Source organism: Bufo bufo, chromosome 2, assembly GCF_905171765.1.
Source record: "Bufo bufo chromosome 2, aBufBuf1.1, whole genome shotgun sequence".
Classification (NCBI taxonomy): Eukaryota; Metazoa; Chordata; class Amphibia; order Anura; family Bufonidae; genus Bufo; species Bufo bufo.
In genome coordinates, this window is record NC_053390.1 from 190,718,873 (window position 1) to 190,731,220 (window position 12,348).

The 12,348-nt window shown below is 40.8% G+C and overlaps 1 protein-coding gene across 1 annotated transcript in view; it reads right to left on the reverse strand.

Annotated features, from left to right (window-relative positions):
• The window catches only part of FBN2 (fibrillin 2), a 372,340-nt gene extending 361,510 nt beyond the window's left edge, over positions 1–10,830 (reverse strand). Inside the window, exons 1-2 of the mRNA XM_040415981.1 lie at positions 10,294–10,830; positions 6,726–6,808 (exon numbers count right to left, since the gene is read on the reverse strand). Coding sequence (XP_040271915.1) covers positions 6,726–6,808; positions 10,294–10,505 — 295 coding nt within the window. The 5' untranslated portion in view covers positions 10,506–10,830. The remainder of the gene's footprint in view (positions 1–6,725; positions 6,809–10,293) is intronic.
• Between the last annotated feature and the right edge of the window lie 1,518 nt (positions 10,831–12,348).

A 12,348-nucleotide genomic window follows, 5' to 3' on the forward strand; every position in this document is an offset into this window, starting at 1 on the left:
AGAAGAAAAGGAGGTAAAATTCATTTGGGTGGTAAGTTGCATGACCGAGCAATAAACGGTGAAAGTAGTGTAGTGCAGAAGTGTAAAAAGTGGCCTGGTCTTTCAGGGTGTTTAAGCACTGGGGGCTGAGGTGGTTAAGGCCACTTGTCTCATCAGGGCTTTCCATAGGTCCCATCCTGAGAATGTGGGCTCTGAGTATCCAGAGTCCACTCGTAGAGGGAGGGGTACTGTCACCGCCAGCTCTCTGAGAAGGTCTGACAGACGTTCTTCTGTACCTCTTGCATGATGTTCTTTGTTTTGGTTTCACTTTCTCATCTCCTTTCCTTCTCCCAGCTGTCATCTATTTACACTGATTGCCTCCCTTTATATTCCCTCCCATACTGCCTCACTTTGCGGTTTATACTTCTTCCTGGATGAGTTGTTCACTGCTGGATGCTCCTTCTCCTGATTCCTCAGATAAGTCTGTTTCCTTTATTTGTGTTTACTTGCTGGCTTGATTGTGGGTGACCCTGACTCCGTCCGTATTAAGTGCAGGGAGCCGGTGGTCGTGTCCCCTCACTATTATAGGGTTTTCAGGTGTCAGATAGTATAAGGTACGTGGACATGCAATCCTCTACCATAAAGATCTTTGCATGGGCTTAGCAGTCAGGGAGAGCTCTAGGGGTTTTATAGGGCTCACCCATATGCTCCTTAGTTTGGGATCAAGCCAGTCGGATGTTTATCTATAAGTTCCAGCTTTCTGCAACACCATCCGTGACACCTGCCCTGCCGCCAGCGTTTTGTCTGAGCGGGTATTTAGTGCTGCTGGTGGCATTATAACAGATAAGCGTATCTGCCTGTTAACTGAAAATGCTGACAGGTTGACTCTTATAAAAATAAACAAGGCTTGGAATGACCATCGACTCCATCAGAGGAAAGCTGATGAACATAAAGGCACTTTAAATGTGTTGTTTATAATGTACTGAATACACTGCATTCCCATGCACCCCTTCCATCACAAACAAGGGTATATGGTTCAATCTTCCTGTTCTCATACTCCTTCTCCTCTTCCATCATATCAACACATGCTTATTCGTCTCATATAATGACCTCACATATATGCCCTTCGCATATAATGTTTTACAGGGTCAGCTCACCAGCAGGCCCTCACCTTCAATCTTTTACAGAGTCAGCTCACCAGCATGCCCTCGCATATAATGTTTTACAGGGTCAGCTCACCAGCAGGCCCTCTCATATAATTTTTTAGAGGGTCAGCTCACCAGCAGGCCTTCACCTCCAATCTTTTACAGGGTCAGCTCACCAGCAGGCCTGCACCTAAAATCTTTTACAGGGTAAGCTCACCTACAGGCCCGCACCAAGAATCTTTTACAGGGTCAGCTCACCTACAGGCCCTCAACTAATTATACCTAATAGGTGATTTGCGCGCATGCTGCCTTGCTTGGATGTGGTAGCCGTAGCTGTTTCTCAGGCTCCCTTTCCGGAATCGAACCATGATTCCCCCATTACCCGTGGTCACCATGGTTTGCGCTGAAAATAACATCGAAAGTTGATAGGGCAGACATCCGAATGGATTGTCGCCATCACGGGGACGTGTGATTGGCCCCAGGTTATCTAGAGTCACCAAAGCAGCAGCAGGCCCTCGCCCATAATGTTTTAGATGGTCAGATCAGCAGGCCCTTTCTCCAAATGTTTGAGGGTCACCAGCAGGCCATCAATCATAATTTTTCAAGACTGTGTATGATGCCCTCCTTTATGTGTTACAAAGGGTGTATTGGAGTGCCGATTCCTTGTAGATTTTGGGAGCCCTTTCACTTAGTGCATAGGCTTTATGAGTGTAGGAGTCCCACTACCTGAACAATTGTACCACAATGTGAATGAGGTCCTCCTTTATGTGATATACAGGTTGTATCGGAGTGCCTCTTTCTTATAATTTTTGGCAGCACTTGCACTTTATATACAAGTAAATATACAGGAAAGAATGTTTCCTAACAATTATTCCTCTAAAATCGATTTTATCTTCGGTTTGGTGCGTATTGTTGTCAGTCTGTAAAAGTGGCTTACTACTCGGACAACATTGTTCCCAGCAGCGACCTGGGAGTCCAAGATGCATCCAGACATCCTCCGCATGCTGTTCTCGATCCATTTCAGTGGTATTTCTATCATTTTCTGACCTTTTCCTATGAACCAGGCACCCTCCCCTCTTCAGAGCATGGGGTGCCTGGTTTAATGCTCGGGTTCTCCCATTGTGCTCGGTAGAGCACCCGAGCATCCCAATGTGTTCAGCCAGAGCACCCGAGCACTTTGGTGCTCGATCAACACTAGACCCTACATTTATTATTTACAAATACATGTGCTTGTTGATATGCTGAAACAGGTAGAACTTCTCCCCAAGCTGTTGTCACAAAGTTTTAAACACAATATTCTCTAGAATTCTGTTCTATTCTGGACCATTACACATATTTCAAACAGCCCAGTATCAATGATATTAGCTCCAGGCCATTATCCCTTCTCCATAAGACGTTTACAGTTGGCCTACAGATTTGGGCAGAGAGCATTCTCTTGGCATCTATTGAACCCACATTCATCCAACAGACTGCCAGATGGTAAAGTATGATCCAACAGAGGTGTGCTTTACAATACTTCAGCCAACAGTGCTACACAAGGAACTCTAAGACTTGTGAGCAACTACTCAGCCATGGAAACCCGATTTATTACATTTCTGATGAAAAATGACTGTGCTGACTTTGCTTCCAGAAGTGGTTTTGAAAATGGTGCAGTCATTGATAAATGATTTTTACAGACTTCATGGCTCAACTCTTGGTGGTCCCATTCTGCCCTATCTGTATGCTAAAGATGTTTCTAAAATGGCTAGGCACACATTAGGGTTTCTAAATACTTTTGACCATGCAGTGTAGTTTAAAGTAATGTTTTTACTGTTTTCTCAAAATATCTAAATTTTGTGTGAAATCAGAAGCCAAAGTCAATCAAGAGTTCAGGCAAAAATAAAAATAAAGTTTGATCTTAAAACAAAACTTAAACACAGCAACCAAACCCAAAAGCAAAAGTTAGGGGTCTACATACTGTACCAACTTATTTGAAGATTGAAAATATGAAGAATTAAAGTAGCAGTGAATGACATGTAGAAAGGAATTCTAAAGAGGATAAATATGAGAAAATCCTGTAGTATAATACTTATTATAGTAATAAAGAGAGAATAGTCATGTGTATGCATGTGTCTGGAAATTTGTGGAGATATAGAGAAGCCAAGTTATACTGGGCTTTACAGGTTAAAATAAGTACAGTATTTCAGAATGTATTCTCACTGTAATGAGAAGACACAGGAAAAGTAAAATTTGAGTCGCAAAGAGCTTGTATGGAATGAAAGCATATATAGTCAATCAAAGCACTCCCCTGTGTGCAAATAATAGGCTGACAAACGAGTCTCACTTTGACTCTATACTTGCAGTTTCTCACATACAACTCAGCCATTATGATCAAGCATATGAGGAAAAAGTTACTCACACTTCAGAAGTATCTTCAATATATTTGTAGCTTTATTCTTCTTGATAAAAGACATATATGGCTCACAGGCACTTTTTGTTCAGAGGACGCTGAGCTGTACCACGCTAGTTTGTGCGTGATGTTTCGGGGGTCACGCCCCCTTACTCATGGAATGGATACACACATGCTTAGCCACTGCTTTATTCAAACACGAAGAAAATGACACATAGTAACCCCTTAAAAATGATCATGGGGACCCTGCAGTATATTTTATTCATGGGAGTCAGTGACAGATGTATACTACTATATAGTCTCCAAATAGCCGTCATCTACCATCTATAAGGCCCTGCTACCACCCTTTTTTACCACTTCAATATTTGGCTTCTACACTTCCTCTCCACTGACATCCCTGCCATCATCATGGGGGATTTGGCATCCCTATTGACACACACAACCCAACTGCCTCCAAACTTCTATCTCTTACTTCCTCCTTTGGCCTCAGGCAATGGTCCTCCACAGCCACCCACAGAGATGGACACACGATAGACCTGGTCTTCAACTGCCTCTTCTCCCCATTTAATCTCTCAGACTCTCCTCTCCACTTTTCTGACCACAATCTTCTTACATTCTCAAACACTCTATCTTCAACTGCCCCTTCAGTACATAAACTAGCACACCCTTGTAGAATCATCAAACAGCTCTCCATTCACACACTTTCTAACTGTCTCTCACTGCTGTTCACCATATCTTCCCTTTACGACACTGACTCAGCCTCTGCTTTTACAACACTGCAATAACTTCAGCCCTTGACTCAGACACTCCCCTCACATACACCAAAACCCCACAAATCAATCGACAACCCTTGCACACTCACCAGACAAAAAAAGAAGAAGCAAGTTTGCAAAGTCGCAGAACGACACTGGAAGAAAACTAACTTCAAGAAAGACTTTATCTCATACAAACAAGCTGTTCTCAGCTTCAAGTCTGCACTCACCTCTTCTAAACAGGACTACTTCAATACTCATATAATCTCTTTCCCACAACCCCAAACAATTGTTTAATATCTTTAACTCTCTACTTCCCCCTCCCACATCCCTCATCTCCGCCAAAGACTTTGCCTCATATTTCAAAGATAAAATTGAAGATTGAGAAAGCCTCAAGCAACAACCCCCACTATCCCCCTAAACAACTGTTCAGTGCTCTTCCTAGATAACACAGTTTACCAGTGTCACAGAAGAAAAGCTCTCCACCTTAATCTTCAAATCACACCTCCCCACCTGTGCCCTTGACACAATCCCATCCCACCTCATCCCTAACCTCACCACTATAGTTGTTTCTGCTCTAACCCTCCCATTCAACCTATCACTTACCACTGGTGTTTTGATCCTCTTTTAAACATGCAACCATCACACCCATACTCAAGAAGCCTTCCCTGGACCCATCCTTTTTATTCAGCTATTTCCCCATCTCACTACTCCCATTCATGTCATCCCATCTCTCATCCAACTTACTTTTTAATCCAGTAAAAAACAACTTCAGACCCAGTCACTCAACTAGAACAGCCCTAACCAAAGTTGTCAATGATCTGCTTGCTGACAAAGCATAATGTCATTACTCTGTGCTCCTCCTTCTTGACCTGTCCTCTGTCCAAACCCTTACTTCCAACTGTCACTTTCAACTCAAGTACATATCTTGCATTCTCTCCTTCCTCACCCCTGAGTCAACTAAAATGCTAGTGCATGCAGTCATTATCTCCTTTCTGGAGGACTGCAACATTCTCCTTATCTAGCACTCTGGCACCTCACCAATCTATTCTCAACTCTGCTGCCCAGTTAATCCACCTCTTCCCTTGTTTCTCCTCTGACTCTCTCCTCTGCTAATCCATTCACTGGCTCCCCCTTGCCCAGCGAATTAACAAATTTACATTTAAGGCCATCCACAATCTGCCCCCTCTTTACATCTCTGACCTGCTTTCCAGATACATATCCACACATACTCTTTGTTCCTCATAGGACCTCATTCTTTGCTCTCCACTTTGTTCCTCATAACATCTAAATTTTGTGTGAAATAGCTGATCCGGGATGGCTCTTACTGGGAGTAGTCAAAGTGCTGGGTGGGTGACTACTCCCCATGTTCCAGGCCAGGTTTTGCTAGACATAAAAACCAGCCAGCACTGCCAGGTGTGTTGGATTTACCTCCCTCTGACAGTGGAAATCAGGAGTCTGTGTGCTGTGAACTGAGGGCTGTGCTGGGATTTGAGGTTTGAGCCAGGCTGGAGGACTCAGGCCCCTCTAAAGGCGAACAGGCCGCCTATGGACTTGATGAGGCTGAACTGCTAACAGGGTGGGAATTAACACCCAGGAGAAAAGGTGACTTTTTTGTTCATGGACTTTCCTTGTGTGTGAACAAACACCAAGCCACCTACGTTTTGTGATACACCTTATCTGCATTTTGTTATACACCAATGTGTGAATAAACACTGCTGTTTGATTCAAGAACTGTGTACTTTGCTCTACACTGCATCCGCTAGTCCTAACAACCAGAGCGAATCCCCATAGCATGTATTAAAGCATATTCTAGTAAAAATGAATTTCATAGTGCTCTTAGCTATTTATTTACAGTAGCTTTTTACTGTCAAAGTTTCCCTTCTTGTGCTATAGAGCTGTTCTTCCTCCTAATTTACTACCAGAAAGTTGTTATCACTGTCTTCCATGTTACACATACAGTGGAGCTGTAGACCTGTCACTGGCCACTGTTTCTACAAATGTCTTAGTACACATTATACCTAGCAAAATGTTTCTCGCTCTCTTCTATTTCTCTATTCTTATCCTGCTCTACATAACAAACTTGAATGTATGCCCTGGAGTAGAAAACTGGAGGTATGCTTTAAATATCTTAAGATGTAAATTTAGGTTTGTGCATATTTTAAAGTACTGGTTTAGCAGTATTGGACTCTGTCTAAATACTTGATGGCTATGGCTTTTCTCTCATACAACAAAGTGATTTCTCTGTAACAATAACCTTTCTTTGGGCCTTACATTTTAATAGAAAACAGTGTGGCCAAAAACATCTATATTGTTAAAATTATAGTATTATTTTATTATTTTTGGGTATATGTTTAAAGCATTATTACTCAAGCTGTAGGAAATAAAAAATAAATAAAATAGGCACATTAAGGATGTCATATAACAGTTTAGATTTGCTGAAAGAAATGGCACACTTACGAACAATACACTGGTTTCCTCCAGGAAGTGTCTTCCACCCAGGGCAACAGTAAGAGTGAAACCTAGATCCGCATACATTTGGCCTTTTGAAAATAATAATAATAAAAATATGAGAATCAGAACACACATAGACCAACACGCATAAAGATATGCCTGTTTTCTACAGGAAAAACTCAAACCTGAAAATAAACCATTGGCAATTGAGCAATGCCTTAACCTTCCTTCTTTCCAATATTTACTTTTCTATGGTTTATTCATTGTATAGAATGTCAGTATTTCTCTTAAAGGGTCACTAACTTTTCACAAAAATGTTGCTATGTCATAAAGGCATATCAAAAATTGTGATTGACAGGGGTCTGAGTGCCGAGACCCCCACTGATCCCTAGAACGAGCTTCATTCTTCATTCATTCTTGGGATTGATGAGGGTCTTAGCACTTAGACTCCCACTGTTCACAACTTTTGATGTCTCTAAATTATTATTACAACATTTTTTTTAAAGTTAGTGACCCTTTAATTTCACAATAAGTCTATTCGAGACACCCCTTAGGGCCTGCATAATGCCAGTACGAAATGAAGAGGTCACACTACACTATTTGTAGGTACATACTACAATAGGTCAACAATGTCTAAATGAGTCCTAACCCTCTCATTTTCTAGTTTGGTTTATGATCGATGTAAGGCATGACCTTCCTAATGTGCTATGCACTGACTTGAAGAAGCTGATGGGCACACCAACAGTAAATAATAGTTGTGCATTCAAGACTGTTTTCTCTATGCCCTCCAAGAAACCTAGAGCTAGACAGATATACCATTGTTTGTACAGTCATGGGTTCAATACAATAAACTAGGACTACCACTGAAGGCATTATGTTAGCATACTTGTTAGCATCATGTTAGCATACTTTATTTGTGTGACCAGGAGAAATATTATATCATATTGAATACTATAGACTACATTAATATATGTTAATAGGTGCTCTTTGGCTATTTTCAGCTATACTATTAAGCACATAGGGGGCATATACAATGCCTTTTACAACACAATTCTGGTGTTGAAAAGTCTCAAATACCATGTATTTGTGGCGAAATTTGCAACTTTTTGGCCCTCAAAAGTGGTGTTAAAAGGAGCTGTTGTGAGGGTGGGGGCAGGCCAGCTAGGAGGGTTCTGTAGATTTAAATGTGTCGTATGGCCCGCCGGAGATTGCAACAAATTGCGCCACAACATAAATTTGTCGCATTCTCGGGCAGCTTAGAGGGGATCAAGACTAGTGCATAAAACGCTGATCTTGATAAATGTCACCTATTTTTTTTAACAGTTTTAAGCATCATATAAATATCATCATTTTAAGGAAATACTAGTTCTATACAACAGTACATATCCAGAGAGGTTGTCTGCTCAATAATGCAATATGTTTCAGTTTTCAACCCAACAATGAAATATCAGAAGATTATGGTGTACAAGCTTTCTAACATGAAGTGAAAACGAATTTTTTCACATATAATTGATAAATAATATGTACTTATTTTGATGACAGAACATGGCTTTAAGAGTAACGCAAGACTGTAGACAGTTTCAATAGAAAGTCTATGAGCTCATCTACCACCTCGCGCTCAGCAGCGAAGAGAAGCTGCAATCGGCTGAGCGCTTCTGACCCGTCGTTCTAGAGATCGGTGGGGGTCTCAGAGCTGTGAACTCCACCGATCAAAACTTATGATATATCCCTATGACATATCAAAATTTTTTAAAGTGTAATTACTAATTACTCTTTCATTAATTAAAGAAAATGAAGAAGGTGACCACAATTATGGCCTCTCTTACAGACTTCTTAAATTGATTGTCTCCCAACTTTTTTTTTTAATTCTGAAAATTCTAAATATTCTAAAATACCTCAATATATTAGCACAGGCTGCTGCTATAGGTACTTTATTTGCTCACATTGTGATATATGTAACACATACATAGACTGTGACGTATGTGTAACTAAACATGCCATAACTATGCAGCAGAAATTCCCAAGATCCCAGCTTGGGAGCCACATTGGGTCATGGTAGTTCATAGTGTAGCAGAACTTTTTGAGCTTACTAACTTTTATGTTTTATGTTTTGCTTCCCAATTGCATGTATGTTAAATGATTTACACAAAATACATAAAATTCTGTATGAATTAAAATATAGCTATAATCAGAACTTCTTTGTCTGCTATGTACCCAAGTAAAGCAAACATATTTATAGCTATGGAAAAAAGTAACAAATATAGAACTATTGTCATAATAATAGAAAGAAACTAAAACAGTGGCTGCTACTTATGTAGATCCTGCTGCCTAGATTTCTGTTTATCTTGCCAGTAGAAATCCTGCAAGATATCCAAAGTAAGCAAAGTCCTAGTCAAGTTCATTCATAAAACGCAAATAGCTCTTGCAGATTTAGAGCATTCTAAGCAGAGGAATAACTGAAAGTTCCAACAACATAGTGATTAGAGGGTTCAGGAATCCTCTAGTGTTCAGATAATGAAGCTTCAAACAAACCCTTAAAAGTTTACTACCCTTATCTAACAGTAATTTAGGTTTATGTATGGAATGTATAGATTATCTTCAATAGCACATACTGAAATGAAAGTTACACAACACTAGCTCATTAGAGCCAATTGATCCAAGCACAGATAAGAAAAAAACACTTAGGCTGTATTTCAGATGGAAAGATAGTATATATACAGTTCATGTACATAGGGGATCATTCATAGTCTCTACTTTGTATGCATAGATAAAATGATTAGCAAATAAAATGACTAAGTGTGGTTAACTCTTCATAGGTTAAAAGCCTAAAACCAAACAAAGAATATTCTCCAGCGAAGCAACTGTAAAGGGTTAAATTCTACCCAGAGTGAGGGGTACTTCTAGCAACCACTGTTGGCTTGCACACATTTTACGTGACTGCCTGGCCTCCAGATCTCTCAACGTTTACTGTTCTGATATGCATTGTGGTGATTAGTTAATAATATAAAAGTAACAGCAAATGTTGCACATATCAGGCTAATGGAGGTACCATGGGACCGTTTCAGCTTAAATGTTTATAAAATCCATATCTTAATAACCTGCAACAGTATGTGCAAAGATGTAGAGCCTAATTTTAATCCACCACTCTATCAAATTCCCTGCAGATTATGAGCAAGTGTTTATCCTACATAAACCAAAGCATCACGCACCGCCAACTAACTCTTGGGTTAGTCAGTGGCTGGATGGAAACTATGGAAAAAAAGAATACAGTATTGTCTTTTTTCCAGAAGCAATGCTAGGTTTAAGATCTTATTTGGAATATCTTCAAAAATGATTGTCAGATCACTGCAAACCTCCAGTTAGTAGAACCTTCGGATGAGGCATTATATAAAGGACTTGCATTATGGTGCATTTCTGATAACATTATATTGGAAGATTGATCACAAAGTTGTGCCAAACTGGAGTTTTCAGAAGCAGGAAATATCATCAAAATAACAAAAGTTTGCTGAAATATTATTTGAGTAATAATGTACACAACAATACACAGATTGTGCTATTAATGGTAACTACCTACCCGTGCAAAGAATACTGTGATCCCCTCCTGCGGGTCCTACTAACAACAGTAGACCCATCCTTTGCATCCTGTGTTCCAAGTCTGGATTCTGCATTAAAAGATTGTTGACCAGCCGAGCATCCCAAAAGCATAAGAAAGTAGCCCAGCAGGAGCACAGCCCTCCTTTTTGACCTTGGCATCATATATTGATGCTGTGTATCAAACATTGTCATTCAGGACAGAAAGGAATCCACTTCAAAGCTGGAGGCTAAAAAGTTGCTTAATATTCACATCCAGAATACAACTAATCCTTGTGTTAGGGAACCAAAGTGAAAAAAATAAGCTATATTGATGTCCCAGGTGGCATAAGGTATGGTATATTATTGAGAAGTTGGTGGGTACATAAATAATAGGTACTCAATCCTAAGTAAATCAGTGCTTCAAAGAAATGATTCTTGCACTGTGGTTGAGGCCAGTAAAAAAGAGCATCAAAAGTGAAAAGCTGTAGAAGAAAGCAATCTCTGTGCTAGAGAGTGCAGACTTGTCCCCATGCTCAGTCTGTGTGAGAAGCAGGATTAGGATGAGAGTGCTGAGGGCCAGGGGTTTATGAGGCGGCTGCCTGTCAGTGGGGAGGAAACCACAGAACCAGTCACACACGTGAAGGGTAAGGGGAGGAGGAGGAGGGAGAAAATGGGATGGAGAAGAGAGCAGAGAAAAGAGAGGAGAAAGAAACTGAAATGGGGACTTTCTTATATTAAGCTTTTAGTGATCACTAACTTTTTAAACTGATACTTTGTGTTGGTACTTATTGTATTGGTACTTTTGCTGTACTTTCTAATACCTTTGCAAAGTGTATGTGTTTTCTAATAAAAGATGATAAGCCTTCTCTTTTTGAGTTTGATTCCTTGAAAACCCAATTTGCAGTTCATACATTTGTAATACATACCCATGATTACTTACAGTAGACGGCTGAAGTTATGAGCTGCAACACCAGAAACAGCTCATGGACAAGAGTGGCACTGTTTTTGTTTGGAGTAATAAAAGAAGACATATTTTTTTTCTGTAAATTCATACAACCCTAGGTTAATGTGCTAATACCCGAAACTTTCCTTCCTTTCCATAGAAAGGTTTCTCTGCATAAAAAAGCTTTCTAAACCCAACATTGTTCCCTGTTCATTTCAGTAATCTCTTTTCACTCTGTAGAGATCATAGTATTAAAGAGGTTCTCCAGGGCTTTACTTACAGGGGTTATCCAACCCTTATAATGACCCCTCCAATGCCCGGGCTCATATAGATTATACTTACCCTACTCCTCAGCACCTGTGTTGTTACTGATCCCCGCATGGCGGCCACTGCTTCTCTAGCGTCACCTGCGATGCTAGTAAAGCTCGTCCCTATCGCGATCCTCAATTGCCCGCCCCCCGTCGCCGAATGTTTTGATCTGTGTGACGGGGAGATGCAGCAGAGGCTGTGGGGGGGGGGGGGGGGGGGGCTTAGGAGCGACGTGGGTCCCGGGAAGGGGGGAAATTATAATCTATATGAAGTGCCCGGGCATTGGGGGGGGGGGGGTCATTATAGGGGTTGGATAACCCCTTTAAATTCTCTGTTTCATCCAACCTGTGTGAGAGCATTTCAGTAATACTTACTGTTCTGTGACACCGCCGATTCCACACTCTCGGTTGTGATCATGTGACTGCCCACCTGGCTGCAGATGTGCTCCTGTTTCTTCCTGTGCAGCTACATGTACATTATACAGCTGAACGGGAAGACACAGGAACACATTCGTTCCAGACTTCAGCGGAAAAGCTCGCAGCCAGTAAGGAGATCACTTGATCATAGCTGAGATCACGGAAGGGTAATTACTGCTGAAACTCTCTCCTTTTCAGGGTGAGGTCAAAAACAGGAAGTACGAAATTTAGTGTTCAGGTGTAAAATTTGATTAGGGCAGGGTATAGCAAACTTAACTAGAAAAGCTACAATTTCTGGGGAAATTGTGTGGTGTTCTTGCCTCTACCAGTAGTCTACAACTGAAGTGGGCAGAGTAACTGGGTGGAGTGGCTGAGTAAATGTTGTGTG